The sequence below is a fragment of the Mustela nigripes genome, chromosome 3, assembly GCF_022355385.1.
Source record: "Mustela nigripes isolate SB6536 chromosome 3, MUSNIG.SB6536, whole genome shotgun sequence".
In the NCBI taxonomy this organism is placed as follows: domain Eukaryota; kingdom Metazoa; phylum Chordata; class Mammalia; order Carnivora; family Mustelidae; genus Mustela; species Mustela nigripes.
The window spans coordinates 73,479,470-73,506,366 of NC_081559.1; the positions used below are offsets into that span (position 1 = coordinate 73,479,470).

General features: G+C 40.1%; 1 protein-coding gene across 5 annotated transcripts in view; it reads right to left on the reverse strand.

Moving 5' to 3' along the window:
• CCDC141 (coiled-coil domain containing 141) overlaps window positions 1–26,897 on the reverse strand; it is a 224,240-nt gene that overhangs the window by 58,044 nt on the left and 139,299 nt on the right. For all 5 annotated transcript variants that reach the window (XM_059394250.1, XM_059394247.1, XM_059394251.1 and 2 more), the window contains 4 exons: window positions 19,317–19,489; window positions 6,109–6,250; window positions 4,255–4,374; window positions 2,163–2,354 (listed from right to left, as the gene is read on the reverse strand). In XM_059394250.1, the coding sequence (XP_059250233.1) occupies window positions 2,163–2,354; window positions 4,255–4,374; window positions 6,109–6,250; window positions 19,317–19,489 (627 nt within the window). The remainder of the gene's footprint in view (window positions 1–2,162; window positions 2,355–4,254; window positions 4,375–6,108; window positions 6,251–19,316; window positions 19,490–26,897) is intronic.

Here is a 26,897-nt window from a genome sequence, read left to right on the forward strand (position 1 = left end):
ATCTGCCTTTTAAAAAGTCACGGGAGGTAAGAGCCAGACAGTTAAATAAATGTGGCGGAGAGATTAACAGGAATGAGGACTGAAAAAATAAAGCGTCTCATTTGTCCTCCAGCAAGTAGCTTATCAGAACACTTCTGATGGAAGGAAGGAGGTGGCAAATGACGGGACTGAAGAGGGAGCGCACCAGAGGCAGCGGGGCGAGGCGTGGGGAGGACCGGCAAGCAGAAGCCGGAAGCAGCGTCTCCCCGTTCCGAGAGCGCAGGTGCAAAGGGAAGGACAGCTACAGAGCGGCCGCCTCGGGGAGGGTAACACCAGCGGCCGTGGCTGTACACCCACGAGAAGGAAGCAAGGGGAAAAGCAGATTGGAACAACTGGCGTTTGGAGCTGGCTGACGTCCATTCGGAAGGGCGCAGGCGTGTGCACGGAGGCACCGACTGCTGATTGGTGTTGTGCGCAAATAGAGGCTTCATGTTATTGGCAACTGGGGGACGCTACGTGTCAATAGCTTTGCAAGTCGAAGGAGGTCAAGGGTTTTTTTTGTGTCACACGTATCAGTCACCTACGAGGAAAGGGCGCTGGCTGAGATTTAGGGATGGCAACTGTGGTAAGACGTTTGAGAATTGCTACTGAATGGGCGCCACGAGGGAACATACCGGAACCCCAGCAATGGCAGAGACCCGTTCATCGTAACGGTGTCAGTCAGCACAGCTGCGTAATTTTCTGCAGGAGTGACTGAAAGCTGAACAAACAGAGCGTTGGATTGGCCTGATATTGGGAACTGGCAGGGAGAGCAGGGTGGACGGCAAGGAGATGTCGGCAAGGGGAGCGGGCTGCAGAAGAATAACCAGGGCCTGGTGAGGAAAGAAGGAAAGCCTGAAGGGGTCAGAGGGTGACGGACTGAGAGCACTGCCAGGTTGAGAAGGACAGAAGGCTCCACAGAGAGAACAGATTTAGTGAGACCAGGGAGGGTGGAAGGACAGGAGGCCCTTCTGAGAAAGTGTTTCTTGCAAAGCTAAGGCCCAGCGCTAGAAAGACTCTTGGTCCTAAAGACCAGAGCGGGCATGGAAGTAGATGCTGAACTAGAAGCCAAGCAGGTGCATTTCTGGCAACGGTGACACAGAAAACAGCATTTCTTTGCACCTCGTCCACCATTTCAAGTTCTGACTAAAAATGTTCAACAGGATAATCCTGTCAGTTGCAACACCGCTCCCAAACCATGAGGGTTCAGGACTAAGAAAAACGAAATAAAAGTTTAGGTGACTAAAGGTGGAGTATAGATGTGGAACAGGAGGCAGTGGTTACCTGAGATTTGCAGGGACTGGGCATGGCCTTCTCTCTGAGTGGGGAGAATTCAGAACATGAGGGAAGGAGAGCTGACAGGGGAGACTGTGCTTAAGCAGGACACTTGGTGGGGGGACAGGGGTGGTGGGAAGGGTGCCAGTGGGAGGGTCGGGGTGAGAAAACAGAATTCCAGCATGCTTCTTAACTTTGGTTGGCTTTACCCTGAAGTTGACGGTGTAGGTTCTACCTTGCACTAGGCCAGTGCCCGCTACCCTGAGAGCTGGGGAGTGTGCCTGCTCCTAGGTGGTGCCCTAGCCCTTTTTGTTATTCTCTCAGAGACTGGATCTCTGAAAGATGGTCGTAGTCTATGAATCGTAGTCTACGGGAGGGAATTTCACAGATTCTCTGGTACAACCCTGTCAAGACAGTGCCTCAGAAGACACTCTCTGAGGTAAACTTGTTAAAAGCCATCAAACAAGACAGATCTGAGATGACCCCAAAGCCCGTAACTTTTTATTCTGTGTATGTATTTTAAATGAATCACAGTAATTGTTGAGTATTCAGAGAGATCCATGGTAAAAGGTGACTTATTTTTAAATGATTTTGTTCTATGTTTAGGATATTATAAATGCTTGTAGACCACAGTAAAGAGTGTTCCAACACAACCACCTTGCTTTTTTGTGAATATATCTACACCTAGCAGTTGCCTTATTTTTTAGGAAAACAACCTACTCTTTGAGTCCTTGGGTGGTGCCTTGGGCCAGTGAATAAGCATGGGAGTGGAGGGTACGGGACTACCCAGCAGGGCTTCTATCCCCAGAGAAAGCGGGAAGAGGGCAGAGGTCACCTTGCTGAAGAAGGTCAGCGTGTAGGCACCGTACCTCTTCTGAGGACTTGAGAAATGCCACATAAGACTGCAGGACTTGTGACCTGGAGCTGATCCTTTGGCCAAGAATTTTTAATTCTTCCTCTAACCACTTAGCTTTAGAAGAAAGCAATGCCACTTCGTCAGGTTCAAATTCATTTTTCTCTGTCATAAGTTTTGCAGCTGTTTCTAATTCATGTGCTGTCTCCTATGAAAGCAAAGCACAGGAGGTCAGAAGCTAACAGGGGAATCATGAACATTCACATTTCATTACCTTCTGTACATCCATCTATTACGATTATTAATTGAACTTGTATCAGAACTCTCCTCAGTGAAAGAAAGGCACAACTTTGAAAACTTAAAAAAAAAAAAAGTTATCTTAAAATGAAAACCATCTCAAATTATTCTGTCACTATCAGCTCTGCTTTTCATCTGGAGCATTCTATTTTTTGTGTCACAAAGAGAGGGCAGGCTGTTTGGTATGAAAAGTTATAAAACAAAATGGCAGAAATGTTTTAAGTAAGTTAGTTAGACATGAGGATTGCTTTATGAAATTTAACAATAGCTCTAGCAAATTCTCTTTTTTTTTTTAAAGATTTAATTTATTTATTTGACAGACAGAGATCACAAGTAAGCAGAGAGGCAGGCAGAGAGAGAGAGAGGAGAAAGCAGGCTTCCTGCTGAGCAGAGAGCCTGACGTGGGGCTTGATCCCAGGACCCTGGGATCATGACCCGAGCCGAAGGCAGAGGCTTTAACCCACTGAGCCACCCAGGCGCCCCACTCTAGCAAATTCTTAAGCTAATTTTGTTATACAGGAGATGGCAAGTTTATAGAAATTGTTTACTCCTTGTTTAATTTATTTAAAAATGGCATGTCACTTCTGCAGTCTTATTTAAATCTTTGTCTAGAAGTGTTTTTGAACAAGGGTAGGGGAAATGTTACACACGAAATCTAAACAGCCCACAGGGTTGCTCTTCTGGGTTTTCTTTTGAGTGCAATTTCTGGCAAGTAAAATCTCATGGATAGAATGGATAAGCAGGTATGGTAGGCATTACAACTACAATTGCCACAGAAAGAGCCATGTAGAATTTTATGTGAGGCTGAGCTAGGAATCAAGCGAAAATGAAAGAAAAAAGCTTCCTTGTCATTTGCAGCAAGAAGGAATTGCTTCCCTGCTTGTGTTTAATATGCTTCCCAAGTACTCCCCTGAATGAAGCTAATTTTCATTTCCAAGTGTTGCTTCCAGATAGCACTCTGGGTAGAAGGAAGCAGAGGAGTTTCTCCCCTTGCCATTTCCTCCCTCTTTCTAAAATTCTTAAAATTAAAAAAAAAAAAAAGAAAGAAATTGAATTCAGACATATGTTTTATTTTAAACATTTGAAATAATGAGTTTTTAAAAATTTCATTTAAAAAAGTCAGTTTGTGAGTTCCCAAACATGAAGGAGGTCTTCTGGCTGAGGATCAAGGGAATAACAAGGCTGTTGCCTACGGACTTGGGTGAGCCTGGAGAGATGCTAGACTCACCATTCTGAACATCTTCCGGGGCCGGCTGGGGCTCAGTGTGGACGTGGAGCTAGCAGGAATATATTCGTACCTAAGTCCCAGGGGAAAGGGGTGAAGAGGAGCTAGAGAAGGTACTGAAAAGAGGAGGGTATTTTCTATCCCTCAACAGGGGGCTTGAGACAAGATTGTGTTTTTATTTGCTTCCTGGAATCTTGCATTAATGCATGTTGCTTCTGGGAAATTTTCTTTTGTAAGTTACTCTAGCAGAAAATCACAAATGGTCTTAGAAAAGCACTCTCTCTGAGTCCTGTGGCATCCCAAAAGGAGTTGTTAACATCTCCCCGGTAAGGAAAAGGGGCCAAATGAGTGTTTAATACCAGGTTACAAAGTTTCAATGAGCTCAAACACCCTAAAAAATGCACATACAAGTATAAATAATTTAGATACACATAATAGAAGTTTTAAGTCATTATTTACCACAAATATTACTGTAGAATTGCAACCTTCAAGAGAGCTAGCATTAAGTTCTATTGCCACTGAATATAAAGAAAATAAGTCATATTTACAAAATCATAACCACAATAATAATTCCTATTTAATTTACCTTAACTTGCATATCTAGCTCCAAGTATTTACTCAAAATCTTCCCTGATTCAGAAAGGTTGGAACCGACATCCATTGCATTGGAAAGTACTGGACTGATTTTCTGAATTGACATTTCCACCTTTAGCAATAAAGAATACATTGCAGTCTTAGTAATAGGTACTTGCACACATGTTTGACTATGTATAGAAAAGATAAATACTACTCTCTCCATTCTCATTGTACTTTAAATGGATATACCAATTTTCATCTAAAAATAATCTTAAATATTTTGGAATGTCATGGTTAAATTAATAATGTTGCTCTTCATATGAGGTAATACTACTGACCCACGAAGAGAGAGTATATGTTTAAAGATATATATTTATAAACAGACACATATTTTATTAATAACAATGAGATATAAACAATCACCCATACCTTCTAAGACTTTATCACCTATATTGCCTAGAAAGGAGAATGCACCTGCTAACACATCAGCAGAGATGAATTTATCTGATTAATTAACTCACAATCACCCACTGTAAGTTGAAGGGGGCCCAGTTTACAGGCACTTCATGAAGTAAAGGTCTAAAGCCTGGGTATTAAATCACCTGCAGGGCTGCTATATTTAGGGACCCTGGGGCGGTACCAAACCCTGTACATGTGACAGTAAAACATGGGGACACACGTGGGCCATGTTATTGATGAATGTCAGGGACTATGATTTGATTTTTAGTACACACAAATCAATGGAAAAGTAATCTCTAAAGGTTTCTATAACATCCAAGTTATGCTCTTCGTCTCCTGGCTCTCACCAGGGTCCATACTTTCCAGAGTCAAGTTGGGTCTGAATTGGCAGTCAGACAAGGAGCAACAGTTGTCTGAGTTCCTACTGTGTTGTCCACCACCACCAAATTAGCTTGAGTCTCAAGCTCCAGGGAATGTGGCACCGCAGCTGCTGCCTTATTTGGAATCTCCCTGGACCCAGGCTTCAGAACAAGGCTCAGATTCCCAAGTTTCTGGATCAATAACAGGTGGGAAGGCAATGCGGATAGAGATGTGGTTATTTCATGTCCTCTCCTGTGAAGTCTGCTAATTCTCGTCCTCTAAGTCAGGCATATGAGCCCACTGTATCTGATGAAGACATCATTGAAAATCTGAGACCCAGCAGAGGCATCAAGGTTCATTAGCATTAAAGGCACTGAGATAGTTTTTGCTATAGATCCCAGCTACAGTTAAGCCATTTTTAATTTAGCCAAATAGCAGCTGCTTGATTTTATTCCTCTTTGAAAATAGGAAATAAATTTCTCCCGTACTGAGCCATTGTATCCACTTTGCAGAAAGAGGATTTTCATAAGTATGTTTTTATTCAGAATGACCACGTCCTTTGTGCCAACCTCCTTTAATAGAGTATGATAATGACAATTTAGCCCTGAAAATCCCTACAACATCATTTTCAGTATTTACATGCCATCCTCATATGTATGATACCATGTTAACTGAAATTTGTGCCTCCCGGAACCAGGCTTAGACCCACATAAAACAAGGTCACCGTCCCAGTATGCACACGGTTCAGTTCTGTATAAAGAGCAAGAACTGTTTCTGTGTGTGCATGTTCAGGGCTGGCTGGCGGGGTGGGTAGGATTACACAGCAAGTTTTAGCAACCTGGGACAGGAATGGTTGCTGAGCAAGAGTGAACTATAACTCCCGCTGTTCAATGATAAACCCTAACATGGAACCTAAGAGAAGCCAAAAGAGACGCACCACTGTTCTCCACCATCCCCCGCGCTGCAGGTGCTGTGCTGTCTGGTATCACTAAGCAAGGAGTTGCATCTAAGTAGTAGCCAACAGAGGACACATTTAAGAGACTACCTTCTTGAGGTGGCCCTCCACCGAGGCAATTAACTGCTGTTTCTTAAGAGCAAATTCTTTGTGCGCTGAACACTGTTGGGTCAGTTGGTCCACTCGTCTCTGAATGCATCGCATCATCTCGTGGACTCCGCTTACCCGAGAGCTGAATGGAACAAGTCAGCTGTTAGTTCACTCTGCCCTGATAGAGAAGTCCCAGAAACAGGGAACATTTCAAACTGGATCTGCTCTTTCATGATAGGGATGAGTCAATAGAAGTTATCAAGCTTCAGGCTTTGGGATAACAGAAGTTGAGTAGCACCAAATTATGTTCCCTTGTTTAAATCAGTCAGTCCTAAGGGAAAAGATGACTTACGGGTTTTTGCAAACAGGTCTAGTCTTCTTCTCTAAAGGTTTACTTTTTAATATTTCTCTAAGATATTTTGAGAACCCTATGGCAAAAAGCGCAGTATGTTAGCCAAACATTTTCCTGGGGGTGTGATTTAAAAGCTTCATTTATCTAAAGATGCTCTTTGAATAGAAATGTGGATCAGCCAATTAACAAACCATTTACTAATCCAACAGGGCAAAATATTTATGTAACACTAAGTTCCTTGTTCTCGGTGATGACGAATGCTCAAGGCTATATTCATTAAGTGAAAACCAAGTTATCACCAACAATTAGGAATCTAATATACTTGTTCATAAAAAAAGAGACCAAGCCTCACATTGTCATTTTTCACCTGTCATGAGAAAGAGAAAAGTGACCTGAAAGCTCATAAAATGCACATGCCTTTAGAACAACAAATGACCTTAGACTCAGATCCCATTTGCTCTGGTCTAAAGATAAATTAGCAAGTTTCCTACCCATGTCCAATGTAGGCCCATCGGCCATGCAAGACAATGAAGGGAGGCTGCTGTTGGAAGGAGCACCTTTTAATTTGTCCACCTACCCCTAAGACAGAGCCTCTCCTACTACATAAGAAATTGAAGCCTTTTATTTTACGTCAGTCATTTCCTCAAACACTAATAAAGATTAACATGATAACTCTGAAATTTAATTACCCAGAGGTTAAAAAAAAATCTTGGAGTGAGGTATAGATTTCAGTAATTTTACCTCAAATAATTAATTTATGACTCTGTAAAAATGAATTTAATTAGTAATGAAATGAGGACAAGATCCCATATGACTGAGAGGTAAAGTAACTTCACAGGAATGACAATAAAGCTGCCAAAAGGGTGAGAGTTCATCAGGCAACTTGATAATCTTGTTGGATGTGCGTGGGATTCGTGTGTGTCCTGCGGGTACTACTGGAACCCTAGAGAAGTTTAACTGGGGAAGAAAAGGAAACTACCGCGAGGAATCTTATTCCTGACACACAATGCTCCCCAGATGCTATACTTAAAACAATTAGTTTTGCATTTTAATATCTCAGGGACAGTGAAGAGTATAATCAAGAAATCAGGAGGGTTTTATAGAAATAATTCTAGTGATACTGAAGTCCACAAATTTTGTAAATAAAAACTGTGTACTGGTAATACCAACTGTGTTTTGGTTAAGTTTTAGACTTTGGGACATTATATACTAAAAAAGCACTTAGAAGTCCAGTTGTTTTATGTATTATAAGTTCCAAGTTCTCTGTAGAATATGCAACTCTGGAATGAGAAAGTCCAGTAACAAAGAAAGTGAAGTGCAATGTGGAAAGAAGATACAGAGAGCAGTTAGGGAAAGTAAACGTTTTCTAAAAACAATGACTGTGCTGCGGTGGCAAGGCAGCATTTTTAATGTTTTAAATAGTCTCTTTTCTAATTCTCATTACTACCCTATCATCTGGGTGTAATTGTTATCTCCATTTTGCAGATGAGTAAACTGAGGCACGGAAAAGCTCAGTAACTTGCCCGGGTCACCATTACTAAGTAGCAGACCTGGGATTTGAACCTGTTCATCTGAGCTCAGAGTCCACACTCTTGATACATGAAGGGATGAGAGGGTATTCGTCCTCTAAGGTTTCACCTTCACTGGAGCTGACTGTTAATGGAACAGGATTACCGGGCCTGGCACGTTCTTTTGACTTTGGCTGGCTTCTCTAAAGCAATATCTGCCTGTAGTTTGCAAAGTGGCCACTAGAGGGATACTTGTCCAAGTTCATGTTTTAAAGGACCCTTCAGGCAGAGAAAAGTAATGGGGAAACAAAACCAAATCAAGCATTCCTTTTGTAAAAATACTGCTTTATAGCAACATACAATTTTTAATTTAGATGAATTACAACCAAGCAAATTCAATCTCTCTGTTTTTGGAAGGATGATTCCTTTTCAATTTTTCAATGACCCAGGAGGTTGGGTCTCATTTTGTGGGGATCTGTGCCTTATCATATATATCTCATTGTAAATTTTTTTGTGTGTGTGTTTTTTTGTTTTTGTTTTTGTTTTAGGGGGCACTGGAGAGGCATAGGGTGAGGGAAAAAGAGGATAATGGACCCCAATGCAGGGCTTAATCTCACAATGCTGAGATCATGATCCCAGCCGAAATCAAGAGTCAGGTGCTTAATCCCCTGAGCCATCCAAGTGCCACACATCATAAATTCTTTAAGGGAAAGGACCACATGCTTTTCATCCATATATCCTCTGTAGCCCTGAGCACATAGACTTGTTAGTGGATCAATGCATTTTCAAACTAAATAAAATATACTTTAATTAAAATTTAAGGGAAAAGAAGATATAGATTTAAGAAGAAGAACATACGCAGAGACTTACTGTATAAAAATGTCACTAGTGGGGCGCCTGGGTGACTCAGTGGATTAAAGCCTCTGCCTTTGGCTCAGGTCATGATCCCAGGGTCCTGGAATTGAGTTCCGCATTGGGCTCTCTGTTCAGCGGGGAGTCTGCTTTCCCCCCTCTCTCTGCCTGGCTCTCTGCCTACTTGTGATCTCTGTCTGTCAAATAAATAAATAAAAATCTTTAAAAATCTATCACTAGTAAAGTGTCCAATAGTTTTTAAACAACGATGACTTTGCTCTTTGCTTACTTACAGAAGTTTTAAGCTATCCAGTGACAGATCTGTTATTGGATATTTGATATTTATCATTAGGTTGAGTGACTTCCTCTATTTAACGCCTCAGGGGGCTTCCTGAATGGCCTTGTTTGGCTGTGCGTTATTGACTGTCCAGGGTATGCTCTACACTCTTACTTGTGGCTTAGACCCCTTCCTAGGTACAAGGAGTTCTGAATTACCTTGCTTACCACAGCCAGCTCTGGTTTTCCTTTCCTGCTGTCAGCGAGATCATGTGTCTGAGCAGGCAGTGATCTCTTTCCTCTCCTTGATTCCCAATGGGCATATGTCTGTCACACCTCTAACCCCTGGGCCACTCCCTTCTTCCCTCAGTTCTTTCTTCCTAAAGAACCTAATGAGCAGGTTACAACCAGCTCTGATTAGTTTCAGTTAGAAATGTTAAACACTAATTCTAGACTTTTCTTTTGAACATTCCAGAACATTTTAAAACATGCATAGCATGCATATTGGCAATTTTCTCAGAGCCTGAAAAGCAGATGGTTTGATCAAAGGAAAAATATGATCTCATTCTCTGCCAGCAATTCTTACATGAACTGAAAATAAATTACTAGAATTCCATCAGTCACTCAGGAATGAGTCTTATTCCTTCCCAGGAGTGGTACTGAATGATAGGGCAAGAACGGGGGTGGAGGGGCAGGTAACAGAACTTGGTTGGAAGAAGTGCCCTGTCATGTCGCGCTCACTCTGAGGCCACCTGCTCACGTACCACCTCACTGGGTGGGAGAAGGACTAAGAGAGGACTTCTGAGTCTAGCAAACTGTGGCTCTACAATCTGCACTGCATACACTGATTGACCTTTAGGTTTTCTCTGTAAGAATGGATTAGAGGGTACCTGTTTGTGGCATGGACATGAAGTACACTAGATTATTCCTGATGTGGACTTTGACTTTCCCAAGCATCACAGATACTCAGAAATGACAGACTGTGTGGGCTTCTTCAGACATTTGTCAGAAACTCCATCGTGGAGCATTTTCTCCCCTATTCACTGAACCAGTTAGAGGAGAGGGAAGGGGGAAGAAAAATGCTTGACTTTTTTTTTTTTTTTTTCTAAAGAGCAGAGACATATTGACTCCTGGCTCAAAAATAGACGGTTCTATTTGTTGAACAGAAGCAGTTGCCCCATCTCTGCATCTGTTGCAAATTGAGGCTGGGGGAAGGGAGCAAATCCCAATGTTAATGTGTTCTAATGATTCTTTCCGGAGGACAGCAAGTTGCTTTCAAACCTTTCATAAATTACTATTGGCAGCCCATCTGGATTAGGAGCTGAACCAGATGGTAAGCACTTGACAGCTTACTCTCTCATCCGAAGGAATCAGCTGATCATAGTTTTCTTTTGGTCTATGAACACATCAGACTCTGAAAATGGAAAAAAAAATTTTTTTTCTTTATCTTCAGCTTGCTGCTTCTTTTGACAGGGACCCAAACAGTGTCCCTTCATGTTTATGATCTTTATTTTGGAGGAAATAATGGCTACTGTCTAGTTTTCATCCCTACTTTGAAAAAAGTGCCACTCATACTGTAAAAGTGAAATGCATGTTTTTAACATTTTTTCCCTCTGACTTAAGTTATGTTGTGAATGCCTCACCACCAAAAAAGTAGTAAGTGGGGTTGAAGCTACGGGTGTCCTGGGTTCTAGTCCAGATGCATGGCAGAGATAGCTACAAGCTCCACAGGAAAATCTGTCCTGTGCAACGGGTTACCATAGCCAGGATTCTACCTGAAGTCAGTAACAGGGAGGGCATTCTCCCTCCTTGTAAAAGGAGGTTGGAAAACACTATCTCCAACTGGTGCAGGGGCCAAGAAATCAGACCCATCAGGGAGATGGGTCTGATCAGTGGAGAACCAGCCCCACCGCCTGCTGCATCTCTGGGAGCCACAGCACCTCCATGAGTAACCCTGACCAGACAATACAAACTGGATGGAGTTCATGGAACATGGAATTCAGAGGGAAGTCCTGTCAAAGTCGGTAAGGAGGAAAGAGCCAAGAGCAGAGTACAAAGCAGAGAAAATAAGCAAAGAACAAGCATCTCCCACTCCAGTTGAGAGTGCCACCTAGAATTTCAAAACACACAAGGCATATACATCCTAACAAAAGACAAGTCAACAATCCGGAGATAAATGTCCTCTACCTGAAACAAAATAAAGCCGAAAGCCAAGTGGAACAATCTGAAATGACCTTCACATAAACACACCTGAGATCATTAGAAAGACAAAGAAAAAAACCCAACACCCATCATCAAAGAAAAAGAAACTCTGAAACAAAGACAGTCAGAAATAAAACAAAAATAGATATAAAAAATGAGTTAGAAATCTCAAAAATGAAATCAATATGGTTGTGAAAGCTAGGGGGAAAAAAAAAATCAACCAAAGAGAAAACCAGTGTGAGGGACTCCCTGAGGGAACAGGGCAAAGAGCTGATGGAATGACAGTCAGGAAGGCAGTTCAGAGTTCTGGGAGGCAGACCCAGACGCTCCAACATTCTCTACCAGGACTTAAAGAAGAAGAGAAAAGAGAGGAAAACGGAAAATCAATATTTAAAGACGTAATCCCTGAAAATCTTCCATGATTGGTGACAGAAATCCTCAGATAAAAGGGACACAGAAGAACTAAACAGACCAATATTCTCTTTAAAGATAATATGGAAAATATAAAATTACATTTTAATGTATTCCTTCCAAAAAAGTTTTTCTCTTTGCAGTCCTTTTCTTCTTCCAAAGTTAGAATGATGCTATCTATACAATTTGGATCCTCACGTTATATGGTCAGGATGCTGTGTCTTCAAAGAATCCTCAGAAACACACTTTTCATATTGGCTTAGAATATTCCACAATGTGTCTTCCTTGAAACTATTCAAACATTTCCCTATTTGGGGGGACTATTTAGGTGGTTTTCAGGTTTGCACTATTATAAACAGCACTGTGATGAGCATTTTATTCATAAATAGGCCCACTCCTCTCCCTCTCTCTTTTCTGGTTTTTTGTTTGTTAGTTTTTCTCTCTAATGGGAGAGAACTCCTCTAGAGTCATCCAGTGCACAGATTTCTACCCCTAAAGTCAGCCTTCCTCTCCAGACTCAGCTCCAGATCTTTCTTACTCTGGGATGCTTTCTACTTCACATAATCAACATCATAAATGAATACATTCACATTGGAGTGCGTGACTCCTGGATATTTCACAAGAACCTAGTTTTAAGGGAAAGTCTGAACTTGGCATGTTTTCCATACTAACAGTTTCAGAATTATAAAAGCCTGTACAATGTTACCAGGCTCAGATTGTAGTTAGGACATTTACTCAATCTCTAAAAAGAACAAAAATATACACTTGAAAATATTTGGAAAGTGGCTGAATTGACTTTGTAATATCCTAAAATTTTGTATCTGACATTTACCCTCTAAATGCATCTTCAAACTTTTTTTTTATGTAAAAGATTTATTTATTTATTTGACAGACAGAGAGCACAAGTAGGCAGAGAGGCAGGCAGAGAGGGGGAAGGAAGCAGGCTCCCTGCCGAGCAGAGAGCTGATGTGGGGCTTGATCCCAGGACCCTGGGATCATGACCTGAGCCAAAGGCAGAGGCTTTAACCCATTGAACCACCTGGGCGTCCCACTTTTTTTTTTAAGTTATTTTAAGTCCTTAAATGCCCAGCAGAACTCCATTATGCAACCATAGATAACTCTATCAGGCAAAGGAAATTTCTGTCTTCGTTTCTTTGTTTTGTTGGAGGGTGGAGAATGTTTCTGTTTGTTTTTCAAATAGGATCTTTTAAAAATATTTTCACTATGATAAAAGCTTTCTTTTCATATTGTACCAGCACCATCTCATTTCAAATCAAGCTGCTACTTTATAAATACTAAGATAAGAGACATAAAAAAAGGCTTCCCACCTGGTTGAGCTTGAAGGCTGATCTCAAAACAATGTCATGAGTTAGAAGAAGAGGGGACATTGTTACAAGTCGAACAACTAGGGAATGATTCAGAACACCACAGAATCCATGAGATAGAGCTGACCAATACAAAGGAATTCAAAACTATTCTATGGTAGTTATTGATTCTATTCATCTTAGCTAGATGTAGAGCCTTCATCCAATTTAGATTATTCAACTCAACAATGGCCTTCTTAAGTCCTTCATTTGACCTGTCCTGATCATAGAAGCTAGGGACTGTGTCTCCCTTCTGTGAAGGGGTGGCCTCAACACCCACTGCCCCCATGGCTTCTTCATGCCGAGAGCACACCCCCTTGTTTTGTCATTCCTTGAGTAGCCGTTAGGAAGGTTCTGGAGATTCGGGGCCAGGTTTATATATCTTTGACTACCCTTGAAGCCTGGTGCTGGTATGTCACTTGTGATGCTTATTCATAGGTTCAGTAACTTTTTAAATAAACTAAAAGAAAGAAAAAATTTGCAGGGAAGGGGAGACTTGAGTGACTCTTACAGATAGAGTACACTTTAAGTGTCCCAGAGTTTAAAAGAAAAAAAGAGAATCCATGTGACCTTGTTATTGATTAAAGCGGAATGAAAGGAATAGACAGAGAGCTAGCCAGCTAATATAGTGTATCAGACCTGCATTCCAGGACTCACTTTACCCTGTGACAGGTAGCAGGGAAAGTGATTGAACCTCTCTGTGCCCTAGCTTCCTCATCTGCAAAACAGAGGCAAGGATAATAGTAGTACCCATAGGACAGGGTCGTTTTAAGGACTACAGTATTTTAATGTACGTAAAGCATGCGTGTTTGCCATTTTTGCCAATGAGTGTTTAAATAGTCCAACCTGCACCTACTCGATCTTGTCTTCCGCTCCTCTCTCCTGTCACCTTCTCCTCCAGCCACCCTGCACTCCTTTCTGTTACATCTTTGCTGTTGTTCTGGGTCTACTCATCTCCCAGCTATGTGCATGGTAGCTCCTTCTCCTTGAAGAAGCTTTCGCTGACTACAACATCCACAGTGGCCCCCTCCCCAGAGTCACTCTCTACCCCACTTCAATTTATAGTACTCATTGCTGTGCACAAGCATCTCATTTCCTGATTTAGCTGTTGGGTGGCTGTTTCTCTCCACTAGGATATAAACAGTGTGAGGGCAGATGCTTCCCCTACTACATCAGATGCATGGGAACACCTGATTTATAAAAGATGCTCAATAATATTTTTTGGACTACGTAAATGAATAAATAAATGAATATGTTCTGTCTAAAGTACATTACCATTTACCATATCAAACAACAGAAGTGGTGGTAGCCAACATAAACGAAAATTGTGAAAAGAGAATACAAGAATCCCAATTAACCCTGTTTTTATTTCTTTATAAAATATAAACATATAAAGATTGACATTAAGTAAGTAATAATACGTATTAGATCAAAACAGACAATAAAGGTTAAACGACAGCCAACTATCAGTCAGGATGAGGTTTGTTAGCTTAAATTCACCAAAAAATGGTAAAATGAAAACTAGTCCAGTCTCTGATGCAAAGACAGAAATTGAGTCAACACTGAAGCAAGTTTGTTTATAAATCTTAAATTAATTTTAGCAAACAGAAAAAGTTGAATGGATATTGCACAAGATGGCATTGTATGTTTTTTAGTTCTGTATTTTTAGCTACCCAGAGAGAAATGAGGAGGTTCCTTGATTTTTTCCAATTATGGAAAACTTCACCCTCATACAAAGTCTCCAAACCAGGATCTCCAATCACCACAGCTTCCTGTGGTTGAAGGAATACATTGGCCTGTCTTCAGACGTTGCTGCTCAAGGATGATGCCAAGCGGACCTTCGGAAGTGGTGAGGGAGCACTGGAAGCCAGGAACTGTAATGTCATTATAAATCTTAGTTTGACCATTATCAGACGGAGTAACTTGTGTAATAATTAAGTGCAAATGAATGCCCAAAAACATCTTTAAAATTAAAGTGGAGTTAGGTTAGATGACAGATATTATACTTTGAAAAGATGATGAATTATTTAGCAATGACTCAGAATTATCCCCTGCTTACAGGGAGAAAATAGAAAAGCAAGGAAACACGTAAACAACCATTATTTATTTTGTGAGATTGCTCCAACCTCAAAAGTTTTTTATTCCAGGATAGAAAAACAGTGTGGATCTGTTCCTAATAAGGCAATAGTTACAGAAAAGTAACAACGAAGGTCTCAGATTTACTGGGAAACATTGTTTCAGATAGATGTGAACTTCTGAAGTCCTATTTTGTTGACTAACAAGGAAAAAAAAAGATCTAAACGCCTCTGAAATTCCCGTATGCCCCAATACTAAATTTTGCCCTTTTTTACCTTAAAATAAATGCTTATCTCCCCTATTTCAAATACAACCTTCCCTAGTTTGTGAAAATGAATAGAATGTGGTGCAGCTCTATTGTGATTAATTGAAACAACCATGTGACTCTTTGCATTTCACTTTTAAAGTCCTTTGTAGGGAAGGTTTAAAAAAAAAGTAAACTAATTGCTAAGAGTAGTGGTTTCATTTGATTTAAAAAAAAAAAAAAAACAAAAAACAAAAACAAAAAACCCTCCATTTTACAGATGAGAAAACAGGTTCAGAAAAATTAAGTTTAAAAGTCATAGCATTGTTTTGGTCCTAAGAATGCATGAAATGGAACTCTTTTGGATCTAAATCTTAAGTTTCTTATCGACACCAGTTTTCAAATGTCTGATAATGGGGACCTTAGTCATTTGTATCCTCGCAATGTGGCTGACATTCAGAAGCCTAGGACGCCACTGCAATGTTCAGGGACATGTTTATCCTCACTGCCAATGTTCTAAATTCCACCTTCACTCCAGCAGTGTCAGCAACTTGAAATCTCCTTCTTAGGTTCTGCTTCCCTCCTGTGGTGGTGACCCACACCGTTGTACAGATAAGTCATTAGATGAGGAAAGGAAGCAAGTCTCAAATGTAATGCGTGGGATTGAGGTCCTTAGCTATGTGTGGCTTTAGTTTGTCACCGAGATTCTAATGCATTTCAATTCAGTTTTTAATGGATTTCTATTTTACGTCTACCTTCTGAATCAAAAATGTCCTTTGCCAGGTAACAATTTCACTTTACCTTCAGTTCTTCCCACAAAATGGAAAAATAGTATTGATTTGTAAAATACTGTGAAATCTTGGGGCAACCAAACACCTTGGAACTACTATGGAAGCTCATATATCTAGGACGTTGACAGAAACTATACTGACAATAAGTATTATTTTTTAAATATAGTTACCTAACAATTTTAATTCAAGTTTCTTGAAACCATTCCTAACTATTGCTTCTGTTAAGACCTAGTCTGCAGCCTAAAGAAAAGAACTGTAGATGCTCTTTCATAAAACAACATATATACATATGTATAAATTAAGCCTAGAAAGAAGACACAAAGAATGAAACTAGCTAAGTAAATAAACATATCGACCATGACCAAGTGGGTGGCCAAAAGCAGTCACGAAAGCCCTGAATATAGAATATAATATAAAATATAAGCATTTCCCCTCTTATATTTAAGTACTGAAGATGAAACATTACCAATTAGATCAAACAGGATAAAGCTTAAGAATGATAAACTGTGACTAGCTTTCCAACTCTGGGAGCTAAGCATCAACACTGAATAGCGAACTTCGGTTTCTTTCAGAACTTTTTTCAGTTTCTGGCCAGGAGCAGGGACTAGATTTACCCTCATGCCTGAACGAGTAGAAGAATAGACAAAGTATATGAAACAATCGTTCTCAGACACTGGACAACATCAGCTTACTGCCTGAGAGGCAGTTTCCAGACCAAAGCTCGGGGAGGTGGAACCAAAGGGAGCCCCGAAATCTTGCTGGGTTGAGGAGACAGGGCTCATGCTTTGGGAGGCTGAGACACCTGGAATTTCTAGGGCAGTGTACCAAAGACAGACTTCAGGGCTCTAGGGAAGGGTCCTGGGCTGCCTCCTGATCTACCCATGCATGAAAGGAAACCGCCCAAAGGCAAGGAAAGTACCACAAAAGTATCCTGAATGGAGTGTCTGTGCTTTGAGGCTCACTTGCAAAACTGACAGAGGACCACTCCCCAAATTCCAACTGGAGACCTCACCAACTTAATCCAATCATCATGACTCAGCTCAGCGTCTACATGTACTTTGAGTCCAGGCATCCGCAGGAGCCTCTGCATGGTGCAAGACACATGGACCTTTAAGCAGGAGAGAGGAGAAAGGAGAGTGCCCACACTTGGGGCCCAACATGGGTGTGCTGGGGCTCCTGGAGCAGCCAACACACCATTACCTGATGTATGGCTTGGAGTGAAAGTCAAGAAACTTAGTTGTTAGCTACAGTTGTTAGTTTTCAAAAAGGGAGAAGCATTTGCCCTTCTCATAGCTTCAGCTGTTTGGCTCCTGTTGGAAGACCCTGGATTATTTCTGATCTTGGCTTTAGAGTCCCATAGCAACCATTACAAGCCCTGGCTAAATATCTCTGTCCAGATGCAGACTGTCTTCTGAAAAGAAAGTTCCCTAAACCCAAACTTATCAAATCAACACTTTTTAACACATCTAAAATAGACCAGGATGAAGATTTAAAGAGAAACAGAGTCTTTTAAGAGAGTAAAATAAATAAAGAGAAGTAAAGTAATTTTACCACATTTGACCTATTTTATTATTCTTCAAATTTAATGTTTTTGAGTTTCAAGAAGATTGCTGATATGGAGGATAAATATGGGTCTATCTTATTTGCACAAATCTCTTTGGCTCCTTCTGTTAAAATGTAAGCCCCACCTTCATTTCTTCCTAGATAATATATGTTCTACCATCTGCCCCAGCATCTCCCTTTTCTCTTCCAATCCTATTCTTTCTCATATGTTCCCACTGCATCCTCTTTCCGTTTCTCAAGGTCCTTCTCTCTCCTCATTTCCACCCAGATCTAAACCCACTGCTGATACACTCACCAAATGTGCTCATAAAAACAACTTGTCCTAGCACGCTAGTTAAGAACATGCAGTCTAGGGCCCATGTACTTGCTTTCAAACCTGGACTCTGCCACTAACTGGCTGTGTGACCTTTTGCGAGTTACTTGGTCTCTCTGTGTCTCAGTTATTTATAAAGGAGAACATTCATAGCTCAATGGTCCCTTTCTTATCTGCAGGGTTTTTTTTTTTTTTTTTTTTATTTCTGTGGTTTCAGTTACCCATGATCAACCATGGTCCAGAAGATGATCCTCCTCCTGACATATCATCAGAAGGTCAGGAGCAGCCCAACACTATGTGACAATGCCTCCGTCATGCACCTCCCTTCATCTCACCATGCAGGCATTTATCATCTCACATCATCACAACAAGAAAGGTGAATACACTATAATAAGATATTTTGAGAATGAGAGAGAAATCACATTAACATAACTTTCATTACAGTGTATTGTTACAGTTGTTCTATTTAATTATTACTGATCACTTCAATCTCTTACTATGCTTAATTTATAAAATAAACTTTATCATTGTGTGTGTATGGGAAAGAAACATAGTGTGGGGGTGGGGGGGCGGGGGGTTTGGTCCTATCCGTGGGTTCAGGCATCCATTGGGAGGACAAACTCCCTCCTGGATAATGGGGTCAATTCTTGTGTGTCTTGTAGAGTTGCTGTGAGGATTAATAACAGAATGTTCCTAAGCCTGCTGGCACAGTGCCTCAGACATGGTGGACTCTTAATTTTTTAAAAAGTGAGCTATTGTTATTAGGACCTTTTATTTAGGCTTTTACTGGGTGAGCCACCAAGGTCATAAATGAAAGGGAATTTAGGTTTTTTTTTTTTTCCAGAAAGGAAAAAAGGAACAGGGTAGCCTCAACACTCATGAATTAAAAGGGAGAAAGAAACCCCACTGAGGTGCTGGGCTATGAAAAGCACTGAGAATTAAGCTCTGTTTTTTTCTTTTGTCCCTTCATTCCCCCCACCTCAGAAACTCATAGAGGAAAAAAAAAAAAAAAAAAAAGCTTTTGCTTTCGCATCTTTGGGTACTCAAACTCAGAATATGGACTCACTTCTGGATGAGCAATGCTGTGTTCAGAATCACTGGTGACCAAAATTCAGTAGATCCTTTTAAGCCATGTCATAATGCAGCAAGACATCAGAAGCAGAAAAAAAATTGTGAAACTTACTATTATTTTTTTTAACAGGTTGTGGAAACTGTAAAAAAGCTGGTTACACTGAGGAAGAAATAGGCTTACTCACCTACAGGAGTCTACTTGGCTGATTAAGACTTGTCCCTTTTGCAAAGCATCAGCTGTGCAGTCTTTAATTTCTCTGTGTAATTCCTCATGCCTCGCTGCCAAGACAGGCAGACTTAAATCCTCTGATTTAAGGAGCTTAAGGTAAGCTTCGACTCTCCCAAGTACATCAAATGCCTGCCAAAAAAAACATACTTTCATTTTCTGCTTTTCTAGCTTAAAATCTATATCAATGTGTACATGAAATACCAGCCTATTCCATTTATTAGTTTGATCATAACCAAAACCAACAATCTTAGTCTGAGAAAACAGCTGTGTAGTTTTAAGGCTTCATTTAGGAAAACTGATCATAGTTTAGCTCAACATAGATAAATGTCAACACCATGAAGTTACCAAAAGAGTTTACATTGAGAATGTGTCTATACAACACAGTTATAACTGCATGGAATTTGAAGAGCCAGGCTTACTTTTCACACATTTTGTACTGTATACAAATAATGGATGGTATATTTTTAAAATATTATGCAGACTTTCAAAACCTGAATGTCTCTGTGATGCTCTTAAAAGGAAATTGCCCAGTAAGTTGTACTTTGAACCAGAATCATTATACAGAACTATTCAAGAATTACCCCTTGTCTTTCCAAGTATAAGACGCATCCAAGACACCCATCTGTCTACAAAGATTATAATTTGGTTCTGAAGCTGTGCAAAGACTAAGACCAAGGTAATATTTAGATTTTGATACACAGAAAATTGTGCAGAAAAAATATTGCCTTGCAAACCAAGACAGTGTCCTAAGATAAGTTTTTTTTGTTTTTCTTTTTGTTTTAATTCCTTTATTTTTGTCCTTTATTTAGCAGATCAACAACGAACCATGGGAGATTAAGTTTATGGAGTTAACAGAGAGTAGAGAGGAGCTATCCTTCTTGTCCATTAAGGCTTAGCTAGTGTTAAGATGAAGGAGAATATGATATGAAGGCAGTAAAAGAGGACTGTGGTAATATGAGGAAAACAGAAGGACAGCAAAGTACAGTGGTCTTCTTAGGTCCTGAGAGCACATTTCAGAACTTGGGCCTGGAGAGCAGGAGCTGAATTAGGTTGAAGAAAAGCTGCATGGCAAGGGAGTTCTTGCCATGTTGCCCTTTGGCACTCCTGGAGGAAGCCACCCAATGGGATGCTCCATACCATTCTGGAGAACACTCCTATCCCAGTAAGCCTGACGGCACCACAGTCAGCAGGAGCCTTGAAGTCTAGCCTTCCTGGACTATTGGGTTGGAAGCCAGTGAGCCTGTTAGGGGCCCACCAGGAGCAGTAGGAAGAGTCCACAGAAGACTTATGAGAAATGAAAGCGGATGGCCTCATGAGTCTAGTTACCACTGAGACCTGAAGAGGGAGGGAACACAGTTTAAGCCAAAGAGGCAACAGCTGTAGAGCTGTGTGGAAGCTGGCTGCCATCTAAGGGAGTGAGTTTAATGTCAGAATCTGAACCGGACAAAATTTGAATTAACACATGAAGTCTCTCCAATGTTTTCCCATTACTTATATGTTATTCTGTAGTCCCATCAATGTCCTCATGTCTCCTGAATCTGTTCTTCCTGATCACTAAAAATGTTTAAAACAAAAACAATCCCCTTTATTTGGATGATAGGAAGTAATAATATCAACTGCAGTTTAATGAGAACTAACTTGTGCTCCGTCTGTACTTTTGTGTTTCATGATTACCTTCCATTCAGCCAACAAGCATTTTGGGATATCTGCTGAGTTTCAGGCACATTATCCTGAATGGCCCTAGATGAAAGTGAGAAATGACCTCCATTGTATGACAGGGGAAACTGAGTCTCAGAGAGATTAAATAAATTGCATAAAGTAATACTTCTACTAAGTGGCAGATTTGGTCTCTGTCCTTAATTTGCCTGGTCCTGAGACTCCGGCTCTTAACCCCTAGCCCATGGAACCATGTGGCAAAAGATTACCAGGGGAAGCTTAAGAAAGAAGCAGCTTTTCCAAGAAGTCTGTTCATCACCAGTGGAAAACGTGAGATTTTAAAACTTAACTTTTTATCAGTAAGTGTTTACCTTTCCTTCTTATAGGCGAGAAAAAATACGGAGAAAGGCTGAGTGGTTTCTCTTACACTATATAGGACTGGAAAAGGAAGATAGTTTTATTAGAGAAACTTTGAACCTGAAGATTCTTCCTTATCTGATCCCCCTCTCTTTTTCTGCATTTGGCAACAGAGCCAAATGTGTCAACATGCTGATGCTAGAAAAGAGTATTTGAATTTCTTTCCCAATCTTTCCATGACACATTGGAATACCACTTGGCAATAGTCACTATTTCTGGGATTTTGTTTCATATTTTAAATTTTTATCGCTTCTTTTGAACGAAGTGGAGTCTCATGTTAATCACAGTTTAGTTCTAAAGTTAGTGCCAAAAACAAAAATCTGGTGTAGTCAAAATCATCATGACCTCCCTTAAATCATGCTTAAAATTAGGTGTAGGTGAACTAGTGACTGTAGTAATACTATTTCCAATGAGGATGGGAGCCATTGAGCTAAACTAAAGGATGAAATAAAAGGAAAGGGTATATACGTAGATATCCGGGCATTCACTTCTTTCTTCCCTTAAGATAATCTCCAGAATTCCTCATGGGAATGGTTGAAAGAACAGAGAATTCCAAAGTGCTTTTTCTTCTCCACACATCTGACTCCACTCTGTTTTAGTATTAAGCCACTATAACCTTAATACATGTTTGTTGTTGTTTTGAGAATTAAAGAAGGAAAAAAAAACATGACAGTTAGGGCATGCGGATGGACATGGAGTAAGTACTCAGAAATACTTTCTTGCAATTACTCTAAAGCTTGATGGGACACATATTTGAAAAGCTCCTGAGAGGAACAGGACCATCTGCTGCCGGTCATTCGTCCTGCCTGGGCCTCTCCTCCTGTGGCCTCGGGGAACAGCTGCTACCCTCTGATCTGTGGGCACTGGTCTCATCTTCATAGGAGTTAGATTCTAAAGCCGCATAAAGTGCATGTGTGAGCTGACTCTCCCCCTTCCTGAATGTCATCATAGAAGTATGACATCTCAGTAATATGGGAATAAATTGAAGGGCTAAACAGTCACTAGAAGGAGGTAGTATATCAAGGACCAAAGTAACACATAACTTAATGTCAAAATAACCAAATTTTCTTCTAGAGCTTTTTTTCTCGAAAAGATCACAGTGTTTGGAAAGCACTGACTTATGAATTGCTCTGTGTATCACACGTGATAGAGTCATGGCAGAAGAAAAGAGGTGAGTGGTTGCGCTCCTTCATTAGCTCAACAAATATATTTGCAAATAAGATGAGTAAGAGAGCTTATTCTTTATCCTTAATCCTAACCTAACCCTAATGGGAATTATCTAAACCCACAGAAATGTTATATTTAATGATTTTAAGAGGAGTCCTCTTTCAAAAAGATCATACATTCTGTGATTGTCAGAATCCTATGCAAAACTCCTTTCTCTTATCCCTATGCAAAATTTGATGAAGAATCCATGTTCCCGTTCCAGAAAGCATCTAAGTATCATGGCTCTCACTTAATCTATACCCAGAATAGAACTGAATGTCTTTCTATTTACTATAACTATAGGGAACCTTATATACTGGATGCAGCCTGGAAAGAATCTCTGTCTCACATACGGTATAGAACAGGTTATTTTTGGCAATGACGCTATGGCCCCCATAGAAATCCTTTTGGAATTAATATTTCCTCTTTAGTTTTCTCTTCACATGCTCCTCTTTCTTCAAACCTGGTCAAATACAAATTTTATGACTAGAGACAAAAAGAAGGATATAAGCACAAGGATAATATTTTCTCCTTCTAGATTCTAGCTCTTCTTGACAATTTTATATTGTACCACCCAGTTCTCGGGCAGACAAGAAGACCAATTAGCTCTTGTTGCCTTGGTTTGGGAAGACTAAGGAGTTGCTTAGGTTTTTTTTTTTTTTTAATGCTGATAAAGATTTTTTCCCACCATTTTAAGTACAAGATCCAAAGTACAACATCCAGGCTGGACCAAATCAAACAGAGATGGTGTCAGGGCATGGTACATTTTACTCTTTTTAAAATACCTATGAGATTAAAAAGTTCAGCAAGAACCATGAGTCACCCAGGATAATCATATCATCACTCTGTTTCACCAAGATGCTTAATTAGTAGTATTGTTTGCTTCTAGACTAACTTATCTGAAGAGAATCCAAAACAAAACAACAACAACAAAAAACATTAAAAACGAAAAACAAAAAAACTCAAACACTGCAGAACTTTGAAATTTTCCTTGCACGAGTTCCGAGGCTGGAGAACGAGTTTGGTTGGAACCTTTACCCTTACCAAGGACACAAAACTCAGCTTCTCATCAGAGCACCAGATCCCACTGTCTGCAGCCACTCCTGTGGCTCCCAGTTTGGCAAGCTGATGCCTGATCCGGGTCCTCACCAGATCTGCCAAGGCTTGAAATGCCAGAAAGGCAGGAGCCAGACGGTGACGTAAGAGGGCAGTATTTGCTGCCCCCTGCTGGTACTCAGGCTCATTCCTTGCCTCACCAGGGCTGTCTCTGCTGGGCCCCACCCAAATCTCCCTCCTCCTCACAAGGGTTAGAAGGTGGCTTTGTGGTGTTGAAACATAGGTAAAATCATGACTAACTAAAACTGGTTTTGGCCTCACAATCTGAAAAGCTGAAGAGAAAAATAAACTGGAAAAGGAGTTTTGGATTGAAAATGGTACATATCTGATGCATTTTGTCAACACGGAATGGAGGAAGTGTATGTGCTGATGAACTCTTACTTTTTCCTGAGATAAGCCCACCTTGGAAATGGATAAACTAGACCCATAGGTAGAACTCTAACCAGCTAGTCATTGTTTATACTTTCTGGTTTCTTTTATCTAAATTGACCTAAATAGTTTTAGGGTAATCTTGGGAATATTAACATTTCCGAAGGGAAAATGTCCCTTTACAATGTGCAAAGCAACTATTTTCTTTCATTTGTTTAACAAGCATTAATTGAACTCTATGGAGCATGTACTCTGGTACATGCTGGGGATAGGAAAATGAACAAAAGCATTTAAGTCACATTACAGTGGCTAGTGCAGTATGCAATGCATATATAATGACAAAATAATGGCTGGAACGTAGTGAGTATTTAGCCCCTCTATGCACTAGTCATGTATTAACTCATGTAGATAGCTCAGTGACTCTGTGAGGTGCATATAATTATTATTTCTATTTTTTAGATAAAAAAGCTGGATGCACAAGGAAGTTAAGTAACTGCCCAAGGTCATAGAGCTAATAAATGTCTAAGTACAGATTCATACCTCAGCAGCCTGGCTCCAAAATCTACTGTATTATTTTAGAAAACTATCATCCTAGCAAATATTTTAAAATTTTCACTTAATACTTCACAATTCAATTTATTTATTTATACTCCAACTCTTTCCTGGAAAGACTTTGCACATTTATCACCAGTTGCAGGAACTTTTATTACTGAATGGTATCCCCTGAAAAAGATAAGGATTGTTAGACCTATTTCAGAAAGGAGAAAACTCAGGCTCAAACTGTAAATTGACTTGTCACATGGCCATTTATTCGTTCATTCAACCAAATTTGTTGAACACTAGGTGGCATGCAAAGATGACTAAGACAATCTCTCTCTAAGGAGCACAGAGCAATACTATGGGAAACTGAAAAATAAGCAATTATTGCTGCCTGGAGACTTCTTGGAGGAGGTGGTACGGGTGATGACACATCTCTTCGTACAGCATTACTCCCCTTCTCAAGTATGCTAGATACTGAGCTTGAAATTTGTGTTCCTCATGTATTACAGTAATTAAGCTCTCTGCTTTCAAAATGATCTCATTCCAATGGCCCAGGATCAATGTAATCTCTTATGAAAATGAAATTTGGCCTTCAAACTCCATGGTTTGTAATATTTCACTGCTTTCAATCATTCAAACAATTACCGAGCACCCACAACCCGAAAGGCACTGTTCTAGGTGTTCTGTTCTGATGAATGCAAAGTAAAATAGACACGTTTCTTACCCTCAAGGAGCTTTAATTCAGCAAAAGAAAGGAAATCTACCCATAAATGCCTACAACACAGAGGAGAATATACTTAATGCCAATGGAGAGATGCAACAGTTTAAAATTTTACGTGGAAGGGAAACCAGTAAATCCACTCTTGACTTGCTCAGCTGTCACTTGATAGTTTTATAGAGAAGGATATTCATGAGTGGGTGACAGTAAAACTGAACTATTATAAGACTAATTAAATATGGACTGAGTTGTGGGGCTGTCATGAGAAATGTAAGATGTATAAGGTATTTCTTGTTTTTGATAAGTTTTCTATTATATACAAATAATAATATGGTCACAGTTTAGCCATATTTCTCAAATATATGCTGTGGTTTAAATAGCCCATCCTTGAGTTCTAAAACCAAATGTTGCTAAACCATTCTCTGAGGGAATACAGGAGGTAAGAAAATTAAGGTATCACTTACTCCATATCAGGAGGTTTGCCTCATCATTATTTGAGTCCTTAATATCTCTTCATATTTAAGGATATGTTCAGCAAAAGATAGAAATTTCTTTATTTTTAAATTGTATTTATTTCTTTATTTGAGAGAAAGAAAGCATGAGCGGGGGAATGGCAGAGGGAGAGGAGAGACAGGATTCCAAGTAGAATTTGTGCCAAGTGTGGAACCTGATGCAGGGATTGATCTCATAACCTGAGATATGACCTGAACTGAAACTAACAATCAGATGCTTGACCAACTGAGCCACCCAGGCAACCAAGACAGCAACTTCTTAGCATGCTATTCAAGAAGTTCCTAACCCCCTGATTGCTTCTACCACTTGTCTCTCATCATTCTGGGCTTCCACCCTACATTTTTAATAAAATTAATTACCTTAGGTTTTCCAAACAAGGCACAGCTCTTTACTAATCAATTCCCTCCCAGCCCCATCTTGCCCCAGCTTTTCATATTTAGCTCAATGTGCACCTCCTCTAGAGAAGCCTTCTTTGACACTTTCCCCCTGGTCCTCTCCTCTGTGTTCTCTAATGCTCTATGCTCACTCCAAAAGCTTCGGGCTTTTCCCAAAGTGCTCAGCATTTCTGTTCCCTTGCCTCTCCTCCAAACTAGACTGAGAAAGTCTTGAAAGCAAGGATTGTATCTTTAATTGCTTTAGTTAAAGTATATATATGATTCATGAAAACAGCAGGTATACAACACATTAGCCAAATTGAAATGTAGAAGAATGGAGAGAGTTAAAAAAAAAAAAAAAAGATGCTTTTGGTTTTTGTAAAAGAATGAAAAGTTGTTCTGGCAGGAGAAATGTGAGACAGGCTGCCTAAGAATTATGAAATTGGAAATATCAAGGAAAGGGATGTCCAAAGACAATTAGCTTAATTTCTTGAATTCATTTATATCATCTAACAAATTCCTTCTGAATAATATTTTTTAGGTCTTCTACTTGGGCAGGTTTCTTCATTCTTCAATCTATACAACTGGGCCATTTTATTTTATCGTTTCCCATATCTAGCCTAAAATG